The 24242-nt window shown below is 51.2% G+C and overlaps 3 protein-coding genes across 8 annotated transcripts in view; 1 reads left to right on the plus strand and 2 right to left on the minus strand.

Annotated features, from left to right (window-relative positions):
• The window catches only part of Ndufa13 (NADH:ubiquinone oxidoreductase subunit A13), an 8181-nt gene extending 3195 nt beyond the window's left edge, over nt 1–4986 (minus strand). The window contains exon 1 of the mRNA XM_028786143.1: nt 4875–4986. Within this exon, the coding sequence (XP_028641976.1) occupies nt 4875–4968 (94 nt within the window). The 5' untranslated portion in view covers nt 4969–4986. The remainder of the gene's footprint in view (nt 1–4874) is intronic.
• Nucleotides 4987–5567: 581 nt separating this feature from the next.
• Nucleotides 5568–6895, plus strand: Tssk6 (testis specific serine kinase 6). The gene has a single exon (XM_028786177.1). It carries the CDS (start codon nt 5686–5688, stop codon nt 6505–6507), a length of 822 nt encoding a protein of 273 aa, XP_028642010.1. The 5' UTR covers nt 5568–5685; the 3' UTR covers nt 6508–6895.
• A 4276-nt stretch (nt 6896–11171) lies between these two features.
• The window catches only part of Gatad2a (GATA zinc finger domain containing 2A), a 94356-nt gene continuing 81285 nt past the window's right edge, over nt 11172–24242 (minus strand). For 4 of the 6 annotated variants that reach the window (XM_028786084.1, XM_028786086.1, XM_028786085.1 and 1 more), the window contains 10 exons: nt 22425–22557; nt 22189–22320; nt 21906–21995; nt 20881–21012; nt 20599–20766; nt 18911–19190; nt 16915–17216; nt 16165–16239; nt 15675–15867; nt 11172–14107 (listed from right to left, as the gene is read on the minus strand). In XM_028786084.1, the coding sequence (XP_028641917.1) occupies nt 13974–14107; nt 15675–15867; nt 16165–16239; nt 16915–17216; nt 18911–19190; nt 20599–20766; nt 20881–21012; nt 21906–21995; nt 22189–22320; nt 22425–22557 (1639 nt within the window). In that variant the 3' untranslated portion in view covers nt 11172–13973. The remainder of the gene's footprint in view (nt 14108–15674; nt 15868–16164; nt 16240–16914; nt 17217–18910; nt 19191–20598; nt 20767–20880; nt 21013–21905; nt 21996–22188; nt 22321–22424; nt 22558–24242) is intronic. The other 2 variants (XM_028786088.1, XM_028786089.1) reach the window with 2 other exon arrangements.

The raw sequence follows: 24242 nt of genomic DNA on the forward strand, positions 1-24242 counted from the left end.
GTAATATAGTAAAAATAGTAAAAAGTAGGCTTGGAGTAATATAGTAATATAGTAATATAGTAATATAGTAAGGCTTGAGAGGCAGAGGCAGGTGAGCGCCACCTACACAGAGGTCCAGAGCTGCACTCCTACGGCACCGCTCAGGAGGTGGGGCACAAGAAGCACTGTTGGAGACTTCCCTAATTTACTCCAAGATCCAGCCCCCCAGGGACACATAGTGAGAATCTGGTTCAAACACAGGAGACACGCACAGCATAGTACTCCTGATCTAAGTCCCAAATGGATACATAAATGCACTCCAGAAGAACACAAATGCAATTCCTTAAAGAAGAGAACCAGTCCTGTTGTAAATGACACCATTAGCTCAACAGGTCACAAGGAACGACAATATTTTCAGAGATGACACAGGACCCAAGATACAGACTCAAGTTACCAATAATGAAAATCACGTAAGCTGCCTGGTGCAGTGGCTCAACATCTTCAACGCCAGCTCTCAGAAGGCAGAGGCAGGGAATCTCTGAGTTCAAGGCCAACCTTGAACCTACAAGGTAGGTTCCTGCCCAGCCAGAGCTACATAGTGAGACTCTTTCAAAACCTCAGAATAACAACAATGAAAGAGCTGCCGTAACCCAGAACACTAGGAGTGTGCTGGAGAAGCTATGAATGGAAGGAAGCCATGTCCAACTGGAGAGGAAAAGAGGTGCAGAAAACAGGCCAGTTCTGAAGCCAGTCTGGGGGACGCACGCAGGGAAGCTCCTCCTGGCTTCCCCAGGCCTTCGCAGTTCCCAGCGACCAGGAGCAGAGGCACAGTAGGAACGCTGCCACCGTGAGTCCCACCAGCTAGTTTGGGAGCTCTCTGGGACAGGACTAGCCATGTGCAGCCAGGCTGTAAGCGCAGCTGAGAGCCAACACTGAACAAGCACTGAAGTGTCCTTGCCCACACAGCCAGTGGGGACTGCAGTGGATCTGCACAGAGCAGGGGTGCTGCTGCAGCTTTGTGGTCCTCACACTCAGGAGGAAGACCACCCTTGAGTACACAAAAAAACTACCTCAGAGCTGAAGCCATGGTTCTGTGGTTAAGAGTGGGGATAGACAGTTCTGTTCCCAAAACCCACACTGGGTCCCTTACAATCCCAACTCCAGGGAATCTGATGCGGTCTTCTGGCCTTCATAAGCACCTGCATCCAGTACACATACAGACACTTAAATCTTATCCAGGTGTAGTGGTGAACTTCTTCAATCCCAGCACTTGGGAGACAGGGACAGGTGAATATCTGTGAATTTGAGGTCAGCCTGGTCTACATGGAGAGCGTCAGGACAGCCATGGCTACATAATGAGACCCTGTCTCTAAATAAACAAACAAACAATGACACCTGAGTGTCTCAAAACAACAACAAAAAGGTGCAGGGCACCAATGCCCAGAGCAGCTGTGTCAGGAACTGGAGAGGAGGGAGAAGGCGCATTGTGACTTCAAAACGGAAGGACGGGCCAGGCACGTGGCTGAAGCGGTAGACTGCTTGCCTAACAGGCACAAGCCCAGGATCCACAGCCAGCAGCAAAGACACCAGGCTTAGCGACACACACTAAGTGTCATCCCAGCATTCAGAAGGCAGAAGAAGGATCAGAAGCTCAGGGCCATCCTTGTCTACAGAGAGAATTCAAGAGCTACAATGAAACCTTGTCTCTAAATAAATGTAGGAATACAAACATTTAAAAACAAATAATGCCAGGCAGTGGTTGTGCACACCTTTAATCCCAGCACATGGGAGGCAGAGGCAGGTGGATCTCTGAATTTGGTGCCCAGCTTGGTCTACAGAGTAAGTTCCAGGACGGCTAGGGCTACACAGAGAAACCCTGTCCCAAAAAAACAATACATAAATAAATAAATAAATAAATAAATAAATAAGCCACACTGAGTTGAGGAGACCACCAGCTTAGTCTAAGTGCAGGCCCGAGTGGGTCACAGGCCTGGGTGTCACACTTCAGAAAAAGATGAGATGGCTCAGCTGGTAAACACTCTCATAGCAGAATGAATCCATAGAAACAGAAGAAAACTGACTTTGCAAAGCTATTCTCTGACTCCCACATTCCCATGCTCCCACAGACACTCGAGCACAGTAATAAATACTGAAAAACAAAAGGAAAAAAAGCCAGGCAGTGGTGGCACACCCCTTTAATCCCACAAGTTCCAGAACAGCCAGGAGGGCTATGTGGGTGGCAGTGGTGGCACACCCCTTCAATCCCACAAGTTCCAGAACAGCCAGGGCTATGTGGGTGCCGGTGGGGCAGGTGCTGCTCTCACAGAGGACGTAGGTTCAGTTTGCAGTACCTACGTGGCACCCCACACGACTTCAGTTCCAGGGAATCTGATGACCTCTTGTGGTCCGCACAGGTACCAGGCATGCACGCAGTGTCCACGCATACATGCAAGCACTCAGAAACATGCAGTTTGTACATGTTTAAGGAAGAACAATGACAGAGGCTGGCAGGATGGGTACGGGCTTGCTGCCAACTTGAGACACACGGGGTAGAAGGAAGCACATTCCTCAAGTTGTCCTCTACTCCTCATGTGCAAAAAGGCACAACACCTGTACTTGTTCACACACGAAATGTAATCAAACAGAAAAAAGGAAGAGATGGGTGAGAGACAAGAGCGGACGGAGGATATGCCTCATGGCCAGAACAACAGGAATAGGGAGGCTGCTCTAGCCTGTGACCTGTCTTCAAAAGTCCTGGACCCGAGACACCAACTCACCCACTCTTGTCCTGGCAGCCAAAACACCTTGAACTCCAACACGGCCCCGAGTAACTTTTTTTTTCTTTTGTTTTTCGAGACAGGATTTTTGTGTATAGCCCTGGCTGTTCTGGAACTTGCTCTATAGACCAGACTGGCCTTGAACTTAGAGATCTGCCTCTGCCTCCTGAGTACTGGAATTAAAGGTCTGTACCATCACTGCCCAGGTAGTTTGGTTTTTTTTTAAATTTTTTATTTATTTATTTATTTATTTTTTTATTTTTTTTTATTTTTTATTTTTTTTTATTTTATTTTTTTTTATTTATTTTTTTTATTTATTTATTATATATGAATACACTGTATCTGTCTTCAGACACCCCACAAGAGGGTATCAGATATCATTACAGATGGTTGTGAGCCACCATGTGGTTGCTGGGATTTGAACTCATGACCTCTGAAAGAGCAGTCAGTGCTCTTAACCACTGAGCCATCTCACCAGCCCAGTTTGGGGGTTTTAAAAACCAGGTTCTCACAATATATTCCTAGCTGGCTGGAACTTGACATCTGGTTTTGGACCCTGGGACAAGGGACGGAGGTTCATATTTTACACATCAAAGCAGTCTAACCTGGCCTCCAGGTTCTCCCAGCATCCCTCAGTTCATACCTGGCACATCCAGGGGCTGGGCTACACTTCCCCAAGAGGCTCTTCTCTATAGAAGCCAGAACCAAACACTCTCCACATAGCCTAGGCTAGTCTTGAACTTGTAGTGATTCCATCTCTGCTTCTCATATCTGGGATCATAGGTGAGCCATCACATAGGACCAGAAGGTTTTGTTTTCTTAGTTGAGACATAGTTTGCATAATATGCACAGTAAAGTCTGATGAATTAAAATCTAAATTCATAGAAGGTGGAGTTAGCAAACTCAGGTCTTTTGGAAGAGCATCAAGTGCCCTTAATCATCAAGCAATCTCTCAGTCCCTAAGTTCATTTTTCTTTGTTTCTAGGGTGAGATGGCATCATACAGTCCAGGTTGATATATGTAGCCCAGGATGACCCTAAACCATCGATCCCTTCTGCTTCAGCATCCAAAATTCTGGGATGGGTGTGCACTACCAAGTCCTGTTTATGCAGTGCCGGGGCTGTGACCTAGGGCTCTGAAATGATAGGCAGGCACTCTACCAATTGGGCCCCAGTCCCTAACTACTGTATTTCTGTAACTGTGAGCACTGACAGTGGGGACCTTAATTTTCCTTATATTCTTTCCCCGTTGAAATCGATAATGAAATTCTAAATGCTATTTAAAACACTTTTAAAAGGCAGAGGCAGGCGGATTTCTGAGTTCGAGGCCAGCCTGGTCTACAGAGTGAGTTCCAGGACAGCCAGGGCTACACAGAGAAACCCTGTCTCGAAAAACCAAAAAAAAAAAAAAAACTTAAAAACACAGCCTAGTATGGTGGGTAACATGCCTGTCATCCCGGCACTATGGAGGCAGAGTTGGGGTGGAGGTGTTCATAGTTTCAGGCTGGTCTGGGCTCCATGAAAGTCTGTAGGGGTGGAGGCTGGGGGTGGACAGAGAATGCCAAAAGCACTAGAAGCTAGAGTTTAAGACTAGCCTGGCTTCTATGTTACATTATAATCAACCCACATCCTGCCTTTAGTGGACCTGTCTGTCATCCCAGCAATCCACTGGCAGATGCAGGATTGCCACGAGTTTGAGGCCAGCCTGGGCTATATAGTAAGCCCATATTTGCAAAATCCAAAAATTAAAAAAAAATTTTTTAGTGTGTAACAGCGTACACCTATCAGCGTAGCCTTCGGAAGTGAAGGCAAGAGATCAGGAGTTCAAGGTCATCCTCTGCTTCGGTGTTTGAGGCCAACCTAAAACAAAACAAAAAAAGCCTCCAAATTCCAGGTTAGCGCTTCCTGTAGGCTTAGTTTCCCAGCCCGTGGAAGCCAACTGGAAAATAGAGGACACGAACAGTCTGGCTTCCGGGATGCTGCAACAGAGAACCGAGAGTCCAACTCTGCCTCCCCTCACACTGTGCACTCTGAAGCCCGCCCGCAGGCTCCCCTCCCTCGCCTAACGGCATAACAGAAGCCTGATCTGCGACGAACAGGACGACACCGAGACACTGACCCGACACTCCCCGGCGGGGCAGGTTCCGCTTGTAGTCGATGGGGCCGTAGCCCCCTGGCGGGGGCATGTCCTGCTTCACCTTCGACGCCGCCATACTTTCAGGACCCGCAACTTCCGGCCACCAGCGGAAGTGAGGCAACGCGCGGCCGCCATTTTTAGTGTGGCGGAAGTACCGTCACCCGTGTGGTTCTCCCACAATTCGGAAGCGTTCCGCTAGCCTTTCTGCGGTCCGGAAGTCAGTCCTTCCTCGCTCTGGCCCTAGACGGGGCGTAACTGTGGTTGACATCTAGAGCTCTCTTGGGCGCCTGTTCCTTGCACTAAAAGCTTTGGAGTTCACCTACTTTCCTTCGTGAGCTATGGTGGCCAGGCTCGAGGTTTGCAGATTGCCCCTTTCCACCCCCACCTCCAAGGACCAAGGCAACAGGCTGGTTACCACCCAGCTGAGCACCATCACTTCAGGGAGGGACTTATCCTGTTCCACATTAGTGGTCAGTCCCTTCGCCAGTAGCTTCTCATGAGGAACTGACCATTCAGGGCGATTGAGTCACAAAGCCTAAGAAGGGTTTAGGGAGCCCGCGGGGCGGGGGAGGGAGGGTCCCCACCCCAAGGCCGAGTGACGCCCGCAGTCACTTCACAAGGCAGAAATTGTTACCCGGGCAATAAAAGTCATCGCGGCTGTAGGGCCTTGGGAGTGGGCACATGGGGGCACGGGGGTGCAGGTGCCAAGCACCATGGGTTAGGCCCGAGATTGGAGTCCGGCCGCCCCCCGACAGCAGCCGCCTCCTGCTCCCCGCGCGCCCCGGGCGCCACCATGTCGGGCGACAAACTCCTGAGCGAACTTGGCTATAAGCTGGGTCGCACGATAGGTGAGGGCAGCTACTCCAAGGTGAAGGTGGCCACCTCCAAGAAGTATAAAGGGACGGTGGCCATCAAGGTGGTGGACCGCCGGCGAGCGCCTCCGGACTTCGTCAACAAGTTCCTGCCTCGAGAGCTGTCCATCCTGCGGGGAGTACGGCACCCGCACATCGTACACGTCTTCGAGTTCATCGAAGTGTGCAACGGGAAGCTGTACATCGTGATGGAGGCAGCAGCCACCGACCTGCTGCAGGCAGTGCAGCGCAACGGGCGAATCCCGGGGTCGCAGGCGCGCGAACTCTTCTCGCAGATCGCGGGCGCCGTGCGCTACCTGCACGACCACCACCTGGTGCATCGCGACCTCAAGTGCGAAAACGTGCTGCTAAGCCCTGACGAGCGCCGCGTCAAGCTCACGGATTTCGGTTTCGGCCGTCAGGCGCACGGCTACCCAGACCTGAGCACCACCTACTGCGGCTCGGCCGCATATGCGTCACCTGAGGTGCTCCTGGGCATTCCCTACGACCCCAAGAAATACGACGTGTGGAGCCTGGGCGTTGTGCTCTACGTCATGGTCACCGGGTGCATGCCCTTCGACGACTCGGACATTGCTGGCCTACCCCGGCGCCAGAAGCGCGGCGTGCTCTACCCTGACGGCCTCGAACTGTCGGAACGATGCAAGTCCTTGATCGCCGAGCTGTTACAGTTCAGCCCGTCCGCCCGGCCCTCGGCGGGCCAGGTGGCGCGCAATGGCTGGCTGCGGGCCGGGGACTCCGGCTAGGAGCCGGGGTTCTCGCTGTTCCCGCCGCACCAGGCACAGAGCCAGGGCGGCGCACGCGCGAAGGGCGAGCTTCGGGAAACCCGCGAAGTCGCCGCGCGCCACTGCGCACGCGCCCTGTCCCTTCCCCTTCCCCCACGGCGGCGGCCCACAGAGGCCGGCTGTTGGATTCTGATTCCTCCTGCACAACCCGAATGCTGGAGGGCGCATGCGCATCCTCGATTTCTGGCGAGAAGGCCCCGGGAGGGGCGCAAAGAGAAGCGAGAGAAGCATTGCGCCTGCGCGGAATGAGCTGTTGCGCGGTGGGTTGCCGCGGTGCAGAGAAACTGCGGACCGGCCGTGCACGCCGAGTTCTAGGTTGGAACCTGCAATAAATTCGCTCTTCCTCGCACATGGCTCTAGCGATGGAACCTTGTCACTGAGCAGGGGGTGGGGAACTTTCGGCAAATTAGAAAAAGGCATGTATGTGGAAATTCTACCTTTAGACCTAAAAACGGGAGTAGGGACATCCGAACCCTGATCCTTCACGTCCCTAAACTGGACAAATTCCTAGAAGTTCTATAGTCATCCCCCGGGATCTGATGACGCTTGAATTGGGATCCACGGGACTGCCTGTTGGCTGGAACAGCATTTACAGATGTGGGAACTGACCCCACATAGGTGTCAGTTGTGCAGACAGCTGTGGTCTCTTGAAACTGGGCGTCCTGGGTGACGGTTCTTTTCCCTTTGGGAAGAGTTTACGGAAAATAACAGTCCCAACTACTGGTGATTTGTTTGATTTATTGTTGTTGTTGTTTTTGTTGTTGGTGGTGGTGATTTTGTGTGTCAGTGTTAGATCAAGGTGTAATTACTCCAAACATCTCACTGCAGCCCAAACTGGCTGGAACTTGGATTTTCCTGCCTCCGCTTCCTAAGGTGTGCAGCCCAGTTCTGCATGTCTTGAACCAGGTCTTGGGACTTCGAGAAGAGGCTTCAGCCATCCTTGCCTTCAACAAAGATGCAAGTGCATGCGAAGTCAAAGAAGAGCAGAGATGTGGAGCAAATTGTAAGTTGTGAGGAGCGCCCGCGGGCGGTGGTATCCAGGGACAGACTCAAGCTGTTTAGGGCTGAGCCATTTAAAACGACACACAACAGAGTGACGCTGGTGAAGTTCCAGAGGCTGGAATAGGAAAGGAATGAGAAAATGTACTCCAAAGGGGACCCTGAAGGGTGAGGAGGCAGCTGGGAGTCTTGCCTGTAATTTTACAGGGGTTCGGCGACAGTGACTGTCTGGAGAACATGTATGAGGCCCACATGGTCCGAGGGCTGCCTGCTGTGGTTCTTGCTGGCTCAGCCCCAGCTACCCTCTATTCCACAGGTTTCTGGTGCCCTGGAGGTTGAATGTGAAATCTGTTTCCTCATGCTGGGCCCTAACTGCCTCATTGGCAGATGGGTAAACTGAGGCTACAAGAAGGGAGGGGCCTAAACTCTGGGGCTAGCTGGAGTATGTCAGAGCCAAGAAAGACCCCCTACTCCCCAGTGGACAGAGGGAGCCAATGGATATGGGCTGTGCTTTATACTCAGCACATGAAAATAGGGGCAAGATACCATCCTTGGGGCTTGTGGAAGGGTGTAGCTCAGTAGGCTCAGGGGGTCTATATTTCTGTATTGTCTTTTGAGATTCCAGTATACTCAAAGTAAATTCCTATTTTCGTACAAGTTGACTACACCACCCACTTCCCATTGTCCCTCTCTCTAGTGTTGGAGTTGGAATCTAGAATCTTATTGTCACTAAGCAGGTGATTTCTCTCTCTGAGCAAGCCCCAGCCCCTCACTGGGACAGTCTAGGCATGGGTTGTACCACTGAGCCCCAGCCCCAGGGTTTTGCTATGTAGGCATGGCCAGCCTGGGCTACTGTGTAACCCAAATAGAAAAATGGAGCAATCCACTTGCCTCTGCCACTTGGACAGTGAGATTCCAGGTATGCACCAAGACCCATTTTTCTTCTCAGTCTGTCTATGGGTTTTTGTTGTTGTTTGGTTGGTTTTGTTTTTAAGACTACATATATAGCTTTGGCTATCCTGGGACTATGTAGACCAGGCTGACTCCAAACTCAGAAAGATCCACCTGCCTCTGCCTCCTGAGTGCTGGGATTAAAAGTGAGCACCACAGCCGGGCAGTGGTGGCGCACGCCTTTAATCCCAGCACTTGGGAGGCAGAGGCAGGCGGATTTCTGAGTTCGAGGCCAGCCTGGTCTACAAAGTGAGTTCCAGGACAGCCAGGGCTACACAGAGAAACCCTGTCTCGAAAAAAAAACAAACAAAAAAAAAAAAAAAAGGAAAAAAAAAGAAAAAGTGAGCACCACCATGCCTGTCTTCTCCTTCTTGGCTGATCTAGGTGTCAGCTGACAGCCTTTACACAGTCCCCCTTCCCAGTCAAGTGAGGTTCACTTCAGAGGTCATAGGGAACAGAACTAATGATTCCTGTTTCTCAGCTTAAGACACTGCTCCAGCCCATAGCCTATGGCTGGCCCTGGTGCCACCTGGGCCACTGAGACTGTGTCTGACTCACAAGGGCAGAGTCCTGGAGAAGTGCTCAAAAGTGCTGGGTCCTGGGCATCAGTGTAGATGTGTCAGGGAGCAAGACAAACCTCCACTGGCCCTGTGCCTTGCAGAGGTGAGTAGACTGCAGGGAGCAACATTGGCTCCAGCCCAGCCAGGGTTACATGTAATACAGTCTCAACAACAGAATTCAAATGTGTTCAGAGTGTGTGTGTGTGTGTGTGTGTGTGTGTGTGTGTGGAGAGAGAGAGAGAGAGAGAGAGAGAGAGAGAGAGAGAGAGAGAGAGAGAGAGAGAAAGAGAGAGAGAGCGCTAGTTCAGTAAAGAGAACTCCCACTTTTTCCAGCGGACCTGAATTCAGTCCCAACACCCATGTTGGACAGTGGACAGTTCACAATAGCCTGTCACGCCAGCTCCAGGGAATATGTCACCCTCTTTTGGTCCCCACAGGCACCACACACACTTGGCATACACTTATACAGACACATACCTATGCACACAGGTAAAAATTAAAATCTTAAAAGGGCAGGGGGATTGCTGGATCTGACATGACTCAGTAGATAAAGGCACTGGCTGTTCTTCCAGAGGAGCCAAGTTCAGTTCTAACACCCACATGGTGGCTCACAACTGTAACTCCAGTTCTGCAGGATCTCTCTCTCTCTTTGGGTATCAGGAATGTATATGGTACAAAGGTATACATGAAGGAAAAATGCCCATATACACAAGTTAAAAAGCTGGGTGTGGCAGTCTACCTAGTAGTAATCCCAGCAATGAAGCAGGCAGATACCTAAATTTAGAGGCTAGACTGGTTTACATAAAGTTCAAGGCTAGCCAGAGCTACACAGTGAGATCCTATCTCTAAAAAAATTTTTTTCTTTTGACTTGGTCTATGTAAGCCTAGCTTGCCTGAAGCTATGTAGACCAGACTAGCCTTGAAATCACAGCGATCCACCTGCCTCTGCCTCCTGAGTACTGGGATTAAAGGAGCATGCCTCTACATCTGGCATCAATTTAATAAACGAGAAATGTGGCACTACACACATTTTGGGTGCAAGTATAATCACAGCATCCGAGGGGCAGAGGTAGCAGGACTGTGGAATTACAGGTCAGCCAGGCTAAGGGAAGGCCCTTTGCTAACAGAACAGTTTCACAGCTCTGAATGGTTTGTGCCTCTGTCCTCTGGATGACAAACATGAACCACAGCTTGAGCCTCTGACTCAGTACTCAACAACCCCCCACCCCCAGCCCCTGCATCATGGCAGAGTGAGCTGAGGGTGTCTGAGAGGTAGAACTGGCACATGAAGACAAGATACACAGTTTACACAAGATACACAGATACAAGATAGACGGTACCTATATGTAGCCCTGTCTTGGAATTCTTTGTAAACTAGGTTAGCCTTAAACTCACATACCACTGCTTCCTGAGTGCTGGGTTAAAGGTGGTATACCATCAGGCCCAGCTTAATTTTATTACATGTTTGAGTGTTTTGTTTGCATGTATGTCTGTGTACTGTGTGTACAGAGCCTGTGGAGGCCAGAGAAAGCATCAAATCTCCTGAGACTGGAGTTCCAGATGGTTGTGAGATGCTGTTGGTGCCAGGAATAGAACCTGTGTCCTCTGGAAGAGCAGCCAGCACTTTTAGGGACCGAGCCATCTCTCCAGTCACCAGCTTCTTTTAAGTAAAGTATTTCCAATGGTGCTGGATGCCTGTCATCCCTGTACTTGGGAGGTGGAGGTAGGAAAATCAGTTCACAAGCAGCCTGGCTACGTCAGATCCTGCCTCAAAACAAAATCAAATGTGAAACTGAGCACCTTAGTGGATGCAGACCTGAGTGTGGAATGAGCCCACAGCTGTCTGTGCTGGGAATATCCCAACAGTAAAGCCCCACAGGACGGTGGGAAAGAAATCACTTCATGTAGTCTCAGATGGGCAGAATTCAATTGGGATTCTCACCTGAACCCCTGCCTGTTGAGGTCAAATAGGATGCTACAGAGTTCAGAGTGGAGGGACGCCACGTTCAAAAGGCATGTGCACCCCCACCTTTTACTCCCCCAGATATGAAAGGGCACCAGAAGCCGGGAACAAACACTGGGGCCCAAGGAAATTAAAGAACAATACAGTTGACATTTGGTCCATTTCTTTATTGTCCTTCAGGGTTTCAGACTTTCCCATGACACAGTGGCTACCAACTTCAGCTCATTTCTTAGAACATCTATTGCAGTTTGGTGGCACACTTTTTAAAAACATGTATTGTCAAAGGTTCAGTCACAATAAATACAAGTAGCAACTGCCCTAATCCCCCACACCCTGCACTAGTATAACTGTTACACATTGAGGATTATAAAACTGACCACTCTTTGGAAACAATCCAAGGTCTTCAGGTTGACAGGATTCAGAATGGCGAGGACCACCCTTTCCCTAAACAGCATTCAGGCTGAGACTCAGTGGCATGAGGTGTGTGTTAGAGCCAGCACTTATAACCCTTACTACTGCCTGGAGCAAGCTTTGGCTTCCCTGAGGTGGTGGGGAGAGGGCAGTCAGGTCTGGAGGCTGCTCATAGGACCACTGTCCCAACAACCCTAGGTCACATGTCTGGCAAAGGTCTGGTTCCTGATGTCTCCATATGCTGGACATCAAGAACCTAGGGGTGGTTCAACAGATACAGATGTCTTATACTTGGTCCCTTCCTGCAACATGTCCCCGGCAATGAATAGAGGAAATGGAGTTGCCTGTGACTTTGATGACCAGAGCCATTGATGTGTTTGCCTCTGAGAATCAAGTAGGAATCACCACCTCCCAAGTATAGCCAGGAAAGTTACCATGCCAACCACGTTTAATTTTTTTTTTTTAAAGTTTTAAGCCAGGTGTGGAGGTGCAAGCCATTAATCCCATCACTCAGGAAGCAGAGGCTAGTCTATTTCTAGGGGGTTCCAAGGAGCCCAGGATTCAGTCCATTCAGGATAGGGTAAAGCCATCTTTGGTGGGGGTGGTAGCTTTGTACCCTAAATACCTAGTCCTCCTGGCCCAGTCCCCAGTCATATCATTTTGAGGGCTTGCTGCATAGACCAGTGTGGTACAGAGGGACAGGCAGCACTTTCAAGTAAGGTAAGTAAGCTAAGGCCCCTCACTCTCTAGCCCTCCTTAAAGAGACCCTCGCCACAGCTTGTCATCCTGGGAAGGGAGCTCTGTCCCTTGTGAGGTGCATAAACTGGGACCACAAGGGTTAGATGACAGGTGGATGGGAGAAGTCACCAGACTTGGAAGTCCGGAGGGGAAGGGAGATCACAAACGCACCAGGACAACAGAGCCCTCTTGGTCAGACCTCAAGTGGAGGTCTTCATCCAGTTCTAGGTGACTTGCTCTGGTCAGTGACTGCATAGGAGTGAGGACTTCTGGCTGAGAGGCTACCCAGTGCTGCTGTTCCAAGGACCCAGAAGACTTTGGCCTATGTCACTGACCAGAGGCCCAGCCACTCAGGAAGGGTGGATAACAGGAACTGACTTGCCAGGCACAAAAAATACTCAAGGACTAAGAAATGCTTGCATATATTTTCATATTTTTAAAAACAACTCCCCCTTTTAAAAAAGTCAATTTCTGTTAATTCCCCCAAATCCACCCTGGGAAGTGACACACTCAGAAGCACTGAGCAACTTGGGTATCACACAAAAGTATTCCAAAACTCACAACTCCCACATGTCCAAATGATTTCTAAAGATGGAGGATTTCCACACAGGTGAGCACGGAGTTAAATGAGCCTTTATTAGGAGGAGGCAGGGGCGTGTCTGCAGTGGGCGGAGTCTGCAGAACAAGGGTTTAAATTAAAGTCCCTAACTTGTATTGTGTCAAGGGAAACCAGGGCTGGATGGGGAAGACGACGGCGACCAATCACATCAGCAGAAGGCCGCCCCGTGCGTGCTGGACACACAGCTGCTTCTGCCTTTCACCTTGGAACCAATTGTTAAAAGAGTGGGGGGAGAAGGAAACAAAACAGAAAACAAAAGTAGAGTCGGCCCCTTCAGACATCCCTGTGGATTGAGAGGGAGTAAGCCCTGCTGACTCCAGACATAAGGGTTCTGGGTGGGCCCTACCTGGATGCCTCTTGGCAGGCATGGGCATCTTGAGATTGTGTCCATCAAAAGAGAAAAAGGATAGACATTTTTAATAAACCACAAAAAGTAACCCAGTGGTCTCCCAGCCAAGCAACCAGCTCTGGCTCCAGCACAGTGGACCCAGCATCCCTCTGGAGCCTCTGGATGTCAGACAAAATCTGGGCTGCAATTCGTTCTGCTAAGTGTGGAAGCCAGGGCTCCAGTGAGCAGCAAGACTTGACTAGAGCCAGGGTGGCACCTGCCATCTCTGGTGCTGCCACTCTGAGCATCCTCTGGGGTTAGACTGCCAGACTGCACTGTGTACAACAATGACCCTGGGTCTGTGCAGTTCACTTTTAATTCCATCATCATTATGAGGTGATTATAAAAAAACAAAAACAAACAAAAAAAAAACCCCAATAAAACCCAAACTTCAACCTATAGATGGCCATGAAGAGGCAGAGACTGGGAAGCTAAGATGGGAAAAGCCAGAAGAAAACGAAACCCCGGCTCAACTTCGGGAGCCCCCGGTGCCAGCCTGGCCCGGGTGTGTCACAGTGTCCAGGGTGAGCTCCCACCCACGCTGGCCAGGCAGAGCTGGCCCCAAGGTCCAAGTTTCTGCTGGTGTCGGGCAAACTAAAGGCAAAAAGGAAGGAGAAGGCCCATGGGGAAGGTCCCTGGTTCTGATCCTGGGCACCATGGTGGCACACTCTCCTGGACAGCAAGGCAACAGCCAAGGCCTGAGCTGTCTCAGGCAACTTGCTAGGAGGGCAGTCTGCATGTCCTAGACCAAGGGCCTCGGGAGAGAAGAGGGCCTGTCCTCGGCTGGGCCGGCTCCCACTATTTCCATGTGGCTGATTGGGGGATGGAGCGTGGAGGAATCATGTCCAGGAGGTATTCTCGCTGTCGGTCTACAGCCGAGGAGGTCTTGTGCACAGCTGCCAAGCTTGGGCTGACGAAGGCAAGGGTCCCGCCTGCAACAGAGCACAGTGATCGGCAACGGTGAGCCAGCCAGGCAAAGCCCTGGGTGGATACTCACCTGTCTCAGCACATACCCAGTGAATCCATGAGCAGGACCATGAGCCACAGAACCTCCACACTGTCATCAATCCCAGATCCCACTGAGGTGACCTAAGTATGGATCAGTGGTCGGGCTCAGTGCTAAGCGATCAGTAAACTCAAACAAGGGCTTCTGTATCAATGCGACAGAGCTTGATGGAACAGTGGACTCTGGAAAGAAACTCTCCTCATGTCTGACAGCATATAGATGTGAAGTGCGGGCACGCTCATACATGTGTGCTGGCCAGGCTGGCCTCAAACCACCAGCCTTAAGAGATTCCCCTGCATCAGTCTTCAGTTTGATTTTAAAGGTTTATTTTTAACCATGTTTGTGTACAGTGACTGTATAGGCACCATCTGAGCCAGTACTGGAGGTTGGATCTCCTGAAACTACAGTTATAGGCTGTTGTGCTAAGAATCAAACAGGTAATCCTGTAGATTACCCTATGCTTTTAACCACTACGTCTTCTCTCTAGCCCTCTGCTTGGATTTCTGAGGCCCACCTCAGAGGCCAGGTAGGCCTATTAGATCTGCCTGCCCCTGCCTCCCAAGTGCTGGGATTACAGGCCACTAGGGATGGATCCCAGGGCCCACAAGCGAGTACTTGTTCACTTAGTGCTATCTTGAACTCCTCTCTGTAGTTAAACAGCCATTCCTACACAGCCTAGGCTTGTCTCAAATTCTTGGGCTAAAGTGATCCTCCTGTCTCAGCTTCCCAAGTAGCAGGGACAACAGGTGAGTATTCCTGTGTCTGCTCTCCTGCACAGACTACAGATGTGAGCATCCTGTTGAGCTCAGGCAAGCCCAGTAGTTCTTGGCTCTGTGTTGTGAATATGGCAGGTGTGCCCAGACTGCTGTGCAACACTCCACCATACTGCCTGCTAAGACTCTGCTGGCTCCTGACTCTCACGCCCACAACCCATGCCTCCAGCTGTTTTTCCACAGGCTGTAAGGAATGCTGAGCCCAACAGAGTGGGTTCTGGGACACTAGAATTGGGGGCTAAGAGGCCCCGCAGGGCTTTCTATGCTCTGAGGATGGGATCACTGCTCCATCAACACCCAGCACAGCACATCCTTCTCTGGGTTCATAGTTCTGCTCTGGTCCACACAGAGAGAAGGCGGTAGAAGAGAGATGGGGGCAAAGGCTGACAGCTGGTACCACTAATCTCTAGGGCAGGGCAGCAAAGCACCACTAACTGCTAGAAAGGGTTGAGGTGGGTGGGGTTAGGGGGAGGGTGAGAGAGGCTAAGAGGAAGCCATGAGCCAAGCCCTTCTATTAGATGTAAAGTGTCACGTGCCTCAGGAAGGCACAAGAGGCTGTGCTCTCAGGAGGGGACAGGATGTAGGCCCTCTGTACTTCTTTTGATAATGCCCTCATTAAGAGTAAGGAGGAGGCTGTTGGGGAACTATGTGTGTGTCAGATTGTATCTCACAAATAAGGAAAGGCAGTGGCAGTGGGCCCCCATAGAAGCAGAGGTGTACCTGTGCTCAGAGGCGTCTTTTTCCAGTTGGAGGCGGTGCCCTTGCTGGTGCCAATGACTCTCTCGGAATGTCTGCCAGTCCTGCTTACCAGGGCCGTAGCTGAGGCTGCATTCTGCAGTTTGGGTGACTGGCTGAAAGTGTGCAGAACCCCACGCGGTGTTGTGGCTGAGCCCCGGGACAGCTGGCTGGAAGCCTGTACAAGTCAGAGAGAAGCAGGCTTATGGTGGGCAGGGTTGGGCAGGTCACACTGAGTAGCCTCTCCTTGACTGGCTGACCTCTTCCCACCCACTTGGGTCCTTACGAGTCCAAAGTCAAAACGGCCATGTGAGTTACACTAAGGGACAGACAAAGGGAGAAGAGGAGACAGGGGAGGTCTGTGAAGAGGAAAGACAGGAGAGCTCGCATGAAAGCATGTAAGAGCACAAGCACACCAGGAGCTGGTGTCTGCAGTCGTGTCTGCAGTCGGGTGAGGCCCTGGCTGGGTTCTGACCTGTAGTGAGGTCCCGTTATTCCAGTCACGGGCCTCTCCTGGGCGGAACGCCAACTTACGTCGGGGCTTTATGACCTACACAAATGGGATTGAAAGGTATGTCAGCAAGGTCCGTGACACTAATCCAAACTGCTGAGGGTACCCTATCAGGCCTGGCCATGACAGAAGTGCCAACACCCGCTGGTTCCAGATACTGCAGACAGTGGGGGGAAAATGTTTTTGGTGAAGTACAATGTGTGAGCAGACAGAAACCACAAAAAGGAGCAGACAGTGGGCATGGTGGTGGACATCTTAATCCAAGGACTCGAGAGGCTGAGGCACGTGGGTCTCTGGGAGTTCTAGCCCAGCCTGGTCTACACGGTGAGTTCCAGGACAGCTAGATCTACATGGGGGAGACCCTGTCTCAAAAAAGAAAAGGAAGAAAAACAGGTGGGTGGGTCCAGCCCACTCGGTGTAAGGACAAGCAGGCTCTGGAGAGCGGGCCTCGCACCCACTCCTCTCCTCCAGCTAGCCAGGGTGCTCCTGCTAACGCCCAGCAGGGTTCTCAGCAGTCATTTTACACACAAGTGCTTGCCAGTGCACTGGGGGATGAAAGCTACAAAATCTAAAGAAACTGCAAATTAGTGTTTTCACTGCCAAACGCCAGCATTAAGTACAATTTAGCCTGGAGTTAACCACCAGGCGGGTGGGTGGAAGGGGATGCCTTCAGAGCATCCTGCATCTAGGGATGACAAAAGCTTCAGTTCTCACCTGCTTCAGCGTGGGATGTGGAGCTGCAGGCTCAGCCTTGATGCTGGCGGTGCCCACGCCCTGCTGCATCAGTCGCTGCTCCATCTCCTGCTCCTGTTGTAGCGCCCTCATGAAGGCGGTCTTCAGGCGACTGGTGTGCTCCACCTTGAGTGCCTTCTTTTGGTTGGATGTCATGCAGTTCTCACACATGACGGCTCCACCCTTCTCTCGCCAGCGGCATGTGAAGTCTGTCTTACACTGCACACACATGTAGGGCTCCCGGGATAACACGGCAGCAGCTGTAGTAGCAGAAATCCTGCCCGCTGCAATAGATGCGGTGCATTTGTCAAGGTAACTTCCAACAACTGTGGGCAGTGGCCTGAGTGGGCACCTCCCACAGGTACACGGAGGCACAGTGGACTTCAGAAAGGCTGTGGCTGAGCATTCCTGGGACTCTTCAAAGACCCAGTGATACTGGCCTAGCTTGGCCTTGCCATGGCAAGTAGGGTATTCATTCTCTCTTCTTGGAGATCTGATACCCAAGTTCTGAAGACTGCTGAGGCCAGGAGACAAGCAACTTCCTCATCATATGACTGGCAATAGAACTAGGCCTGGGGCCCAGGAGAAGCTGCATTACTGAGTTGCTGACAGGTACTCTTGGCTTCACTCCAGGCCATAACATGGATGGGGCAGAGGGACAAATGCACCCCAAGGGACTTTGCAGACATGATTCTGGATTCTGGGGAAGTTCAGAGGTAAGACACAGTAGTGGCACTAGCTGTCCACAGCCCTGACTGCACTCTACCTGTGCACATCAACACTGAACCTGACTGGACCTGCCCTGGGCCAGTGCTCTGGTACAGAGCAACAGGAAAGGAAGGCGGACCCCAATGACAGGGTGTCAGAGGTGACTGCTGGTATCCCACAGTCCCTACTGTTAGAGACGGAATCCAGAACTTGCATGCACTTAGTGCTCTTCATGAGTGGGTACCTCTCTCCAACAGTTCTTTGCTCACTGTCACCCTACTACAGAAGGCCAGCACCCAGGCTTCCTAGCAATGCACACTTAGTCTCTCCTGGAACCCCAAGAGATGTAGGTTCCAAATATCATGCCACAAAGTGGGTCCTTTAGCAACTCTGTGCTTATAGAGTGCTGTAGAAAGTTACTGAGAGAGTATGCAAACCTCAGAGAGACTGTGGGCCACCAACACTCTAGGGTGCTGCTAGGTGTGGCCCTAACTCAAGTGTGTGGGGCTGGGGGATTCTGGAAGTCTGGTGCATATACTTTCTTTTTTAAAGTTTTTTTTTAATGTATATGAATACACTGTAGCTATCTTCGGACACACCGGAAGAGGGCATAAAATCCTATTACAGATGGTTGTGAGCCACCATGTGGTTGCTGGGAATTGAACTCAGGACCTCTGGAAGAGCAGTCAGTGCTCTTAACCGCTGAGGCATCTCTCCAGCCCCTGAAGTATACACTTAACAACCCAGCTCCAAGGAGGCAAATGGGCAGAGATGTGCATGTTCCCATCACCACTTTCCTCTCTGTACCCTGGAATGAACAGAAGCCCTCCTGTGTGCACACTTGTCCCTCACACTCATGTCAGAAGAGGGAGCACTAAGGACCGAGGCTCTCTGGATCCAGTCATGTTCACTCCTTTTCTGCTCCTGGTATCTGACACAGCCACTTGAGGAAGGAGGTGAGGCTGATCCCCACTAAGATGCTTGGCCTGTGTCTGGTGCCAACTGGGTCATCCACACTCTCTTCCCCTCTAGTGCTGCTTCAGTGGGGTCCTGCAGATGTCCTACCCACATCATCCCAGTGACAGTAAAGAAACCTGGTCCAAGCTTTGAAAAGTTCTGCCTTCATGTAACCCACACTCATGCAAGAGAAGTCTCCTGCAGATGATCTACTTCCTGTCCACACCAGGGACTGACTTCCCAGCAGAACTGGCAGAAACTCCAGACTGTGTCTCCCCAGAGGCTGCAGTGCAAGGTGAAGCTATCCACTTACCTTGCGTCTCCAGCAGGTTCTGCACCACTTCCTCCAGGCCAACCAGGTAGATGAACTCATTGTTGGCAGCACTGGGCAGGAAGTTCATCTCTGGAGCGGGGGGCTTAGGAGGGGGGATCTCTAGCAGTGTCTTCTCCAGCTGCTTACGCAGTGCTAGCTTGGCAGCAGCCTGTCGACTAGCTGGAGACTCAGCAGATGCCACCACAGAAGCCACACTGGTGGGAGTGGAGTTTGCCTGAGCAGAGGCAACTGTTGTCCCCTTCAGGGAGGCTGCGGTAGGCTGTGGAAGACAACTAGGTGAGGCTGAGAGCACCCCCTGAGGCAGGCTCCATGCCAGATGCACACTGGAGTCCTTATGAGATTAAAATTGAGTTGAGTATGGCAGTCCACTCCTCTAATCCCAGTTCTAGGAGGCACGAGGAGGCAGATCGAGAGTTCGAGCCTGGGATAAATAGTAAGATACTGTCTCAAAAGCAAACCAACAAAAGTAAGTCTAAGTGGCCTGTCTCCACATAGGTCCATGGCTGCAAGGACAAAGAGACAAAGATAAAGCCAAGCCCAGGACAGGGACAGGCCACTTGGGTTCTGTGCACCCAGCCTCGATGTTCAGCAGTCCAGCAAGAACAGGCCAGGGAAGCTGCAGTAATGGTCCACAACCAGAGTGCTGCTTCTAGGAATTCTGAGTGTGCACACTCCACAAGGAAATGCAGTTCCTGTGCGTTCCTCACCACACCAGCTTCACATCCACCCCCTGCCGCTGCACTCCTGAAACCAAGGCTGCCCATGTCGGTGACTTCCAGAATAAACAAAGAGGACTGTACACTCTTTCCCTGGGTAACAGTTACCAAAGGCCCCAAAATATTACACTCTGTGAGGCTCTGGATGCTAAGGCCTCACTCAGCAAGGGAGCTAGCTCAGGTCTCCAGCGTGTGACTAGGCAGAGCTAGCAGAGCTTCCTGGTGACATACTGAACATAGCAGAGGTGGGACACCGGTGCTGTTACCCATTCTCTAGGCCTTTTGTTTCAGCTGGGACACACACCCTTCCAAGGTGGTGGCAGAAATGGCCATTGTTTGTGCACTAAAGATGGGCCTTAACACAGGCAAACACCCTTTGTCTGAGTTGTCCAGAATCCAGCCTTGTCTTGTCTAAGGAGGGCAGGACGTAACAAACAAGGAAGAAAGAACTTGGCTCATCAGCAAAAGGCCTGCAGACTGGGTAATTTCATCTGTCAGACAAAACTGCCCTTTTCTTCCCATCCTCACCTCAGAGGCTCTGTATAGAGGTGGAGGGACACATGGCTAAGAATAGCCAACTGTGCAGTAGGAGAATCTGTGACATGCTGTCCTCCCAGTCTGCCCAGAGGAGCTGAACAAGTCAGCAAGAGGTGGGGGAGGTGCTGCTTTTCTGGAGGCTGACAGGCTTTAGAAGGCTCTGGCATCCCTCTAGTGGTCTCTCCATTCTTTGCTGCAGTTTTTCTCAAAGCCTGCACCCTGAAGGAGGCCCCACTTTCTCAAAGGCTTCCTAACTGCTAAAGGCTAACCTGCTTATGATTTCCATACCTAGAACTCCACCTACCCTCAGAGGGTCCAAGGCCCCTCCTGCCTATCACCAGCACTCACAATGGTACTGTGAGACCTTTCAGGACTTGATCCCACAGCAACCTCCCACCTAGGTTCTGGCCTCACCTGAGGGATGTTGACAAGCAGACTGGTGTTGGGGACATTGGCAACACGGATAAGTCCCTGCTGGATGATCCTCTGTCCCTGAATCTGCATGCTGGGCACTGAGGCACGGGGGGCCAGGAGGAGAGGTGGTGGCCCCGTAGAGGAATGCTGTCTGATGTTGTGAATCTGCTGAGAGATAGGGGACAAAAAATGTCACTGAGTCTAACTAACCCTGGCAGGCCACAGAAGGGGTGGGCACCTGGCCCTGCCCCAGCATACATACAGCACACATATCTGACTCACCTGGGCCCCCCTGACAAGTGGTGGCATGACTACTTGAGAGCTGGCCTGTGGTCCCAGTTTGGCAGACACCTGCTGCCCACCTCGGACCAGTGGTGGTGGGATGATGCTGCCAGGTATTCGAGTGGAGGGGGTCTGTCAAAGACACCAAGGCCCAGGTTTATATGAGGTTTCCTTTCCTCATAGAATTCCTTCAGCTTTTACTTCCCCAGTGCTGAGGTGACGGGTTTATGGCAACATCTTAATTTATGTGGTACTGCGGATGGAGCTCTGGGCTTTCTTTAATTTTGTTTTATTTTTCTTGTTTGTTTGTTTGTTTGAGACAGAGTTTCTCTGTGTAACAGCTCCAGCTGTTCTGGAACTGACCAGGCTGGCCTCAAAGTGACAAGAGGTCCATCAGCCTCTACCTCCCTTGTGCTGGGATTAAAGGTGTGAGTGCCTGGCTTCAACTCAGGGCTTTGTAACATGAGGCAGACATTCAACCAATGAAGCCACAGCCCTAGGTTGGTTTTTGTTTTACGCTAATTAAGAGTAGGACAGAGCCGAGCGGTGGTGGCACACGCCTTTAATCCCAGCACTTGGGAGGCAGAGGCAGGTGGATTTGTGAGGCCAGCCTGGTCTACAGAGTGAGTTCCAGGACAGCCAGGGCTACACAGAGAAACCCTGTCTCGAAAAAACAAAACAAAACAAAAAAAAGAGTGGGACAGAGCCCCAGAGTCTGTGGGCAGAGGCTTGAGCTGAGAGGCCTCAGTAAAGCCCACCCAAGGGTGCCTGGCTCACTCTAGCCATTCTCTCAATCTTACTGGTCAATCACCACTGACCAGTCTTTGACACCGATAGTAGCCTAGTTTGGTGGTGTAATCTGGGGTACATATGGCACTATGGTCCTTTAGTCTGTGGAGGCCCCATGCTCCTTCCTTGGAAGGAATAGGCAGCCTTTGCTTCCACAGGATAGATGACTAGGGCTGCTCAGGAGCTTGACTATAAATAGTGGTGGTGCTGGGCAACAAGCAGAAGGACAGACTAACCTGAAGTGATGTCTTGCCAGCAGGAATGTTCTGGGTACCCCGCACGAGTGGGGGAGGGGTGGTCACAGTGCTCCCTGAGGAAGCTGTAGGCTATAAGATAGCAGGATGCATCAGCAGGAGCTGGTGTGTGGAGTCGCATGCGTACACACCATCACCACCACCACCCCTAAAATTACTTCCTGCTTGCTCCCTGATGCCGTGCAATGCCACGCCACCCTGTGGGCTGGGCCTCTGCCCTAGGACCAGCCTCTCTAAGGCTCTGGGATAGGCAGAACATAGGTACCTTCTGCACAGTGGCTTCCTTTTGTATTTGACTCTGTCGCAGCTTCTTCAACAAGACCAGCTTTGCTTCCTCTAGCCTCAACTCCTCCTTCAGCTGCTTGATCATGCGCTCCCGCTCTTCTGGGCTGCTTTTCTATGAGAGCAAAAGCACAACAGTGGGGGAAAGCCTCAGCACAAGCTCTGTGAGGTGGGGTAGTCAGGTTTCCAGGCATGGGCACAGGCTCTGCAAAGGCTCACCAAGAGTGCCTCAGTGCTGGTGTCTTTCAAGGCCACTGTGGTCAGGCCATTCACCCTTGGGCTCGATGGCTGCTCACTGTCAGAGAGCACAATCACATCAGGTGAGGGAGGTCTCTTCTCAGACTTCATGTCACTGTCAAATGGAGATAAACAGGTGCTTAGCAGGGTAGAGCACTAGGTAGGCCAGAGTACAACAGAGCAGTAGGTGTACAGCTTTAGGCACTGCCAGCCTACCCCAGAAGCTCAATCACCCCTAGGTGCTTCCTTTTGCCACCTGCATCATAGATATCCTCCTTGGTCATCAGGGCCATCCACACCAGATGGTGTGCTCCGTCTTTGAGTACTCAGGTGTAGCATGGATGCTTCAGAAAGTGCTATTCAATCCCAGAGCTCTATCACAGGTAAATACAGAGCTTCAGATTTTGGTCTGCTATCTCAGTTCCTGAGTGCTGGGTAGGATGGATATAAGCACTCCAAAGCCAAGGGTTCATACCAGGAACTACTCAATGGGAAGCACACCCCTCCCTTAATCCAGTCCCATACAGCCCCCAGAAGACCAAACAGCACAACGGCGTACTGTAAGCTTTTGCTCTCTACCTCACAAGGAGACCTGGGGCCATCTGCTGCACCGTCCTACCGAGGACACATGGCAAGTGACTGCAGTGGCTACTAGTTTTCAAACTCAAAAGAACCACCCTCGCAAAGGCTTAGGTCTTTAACTCACTGACTTCATGCTCAGGTCTGTAGAATGTGAGGGCTCTGCCCTCAACCCTTCACACTCAATTTTCAGAGGAAGTTACATCATGGAACACTCACCACTGTCACCAACCTTCTAACACACATCCTGTGGTGTGTAGGAAGTTCACTTTTCCCTGTGAGCAAACAGCCAGTCTCCCTAGGAGCTCAGTTGTAGCAGGAGTGGTACATACTGTCAGTTGCCAGAGTTCCGTAACCCTGACCACTCTTTCCACAGTCTCTAAGCTGCTGGCCCAACACAGTCTACATCAGTTAACCCACACAGGAGCACCTCAAAATGGGACTTCCCTCTTTGTGAAGGGTATTAGAGGGCATACACATTTGTTGCTTCTAAATTCTTAAAACCAATGTGCTCTGTTGCTGTAACACAGGAAGAGGGTGGAGAGAGGCAGCAAGTCCTAGAAAAAGTACTGTCCACAGAGGGCAAGCTACAAACTGCCCGTGGGTGTGTATCCGAGCACCCTGCTAAGAAGTATCTAGCTCGCTTGTGGAAAAGCAGCTCAGACCATGTTCACTAGGTGGCACTGTGACACAGGAGACAGGATAAAGTTAGGTAGAAGTCACAGTACAAATCTGTTCCTGTGGTTTGGGCTAGAGTAGAGTGAGGTGAGTCACTGGGTAAAGAGTCTCTGGGTCTCCATCACCGGCTCCTGCCAGCTGTATTCTCAAGAGTAGGCATGGGTGGCCGGGGGGTGGGGGGCACAGTGGCAGAGCTAACCCACCAGATGTTGGCTGGCTTCCTAGTTCCTACATGACAGCTATACATGAACACTCTTTTCGACAGTAGCTGCCTGATCATCAGGCCAGGGGTAAGAACAAAGTCTGAAGGCCCAAGGCTGAGGACTACGGAGCATGGGGTTCTTGAATGTCAGGCTTCAGCAGCCCAGAAACCAGTCATTTAAAAGGAACCCTGGAGGGGCTGGAGAAATGGCTCTGTGATTAAGACAACATAGGTTCAATTCTCACCACCCACATGACAGCTTACAACTGTAACTTAAGTTCCAGGGATTTGGACAGCCTCCCACAGACACACAGCAGGCAAAACAACAATGCATACAAAAC

This window comes from Grammomys surdaster, unplaced genomic scaffold (genome assembly GCF_004785775.1).
Source record: "Grammomys surdaster isolate TR1022 unplaced genomic scaffold, NIH_TR_1.0 125429, whole genome shotgun sequence".
In the NCBI taxonomy this organism is placed as follows: Eukaryota; Metazoa; Chordata; class Mammalia; order Rodentia; family Muridae; genus Grammomys; species Grammomys surdaster.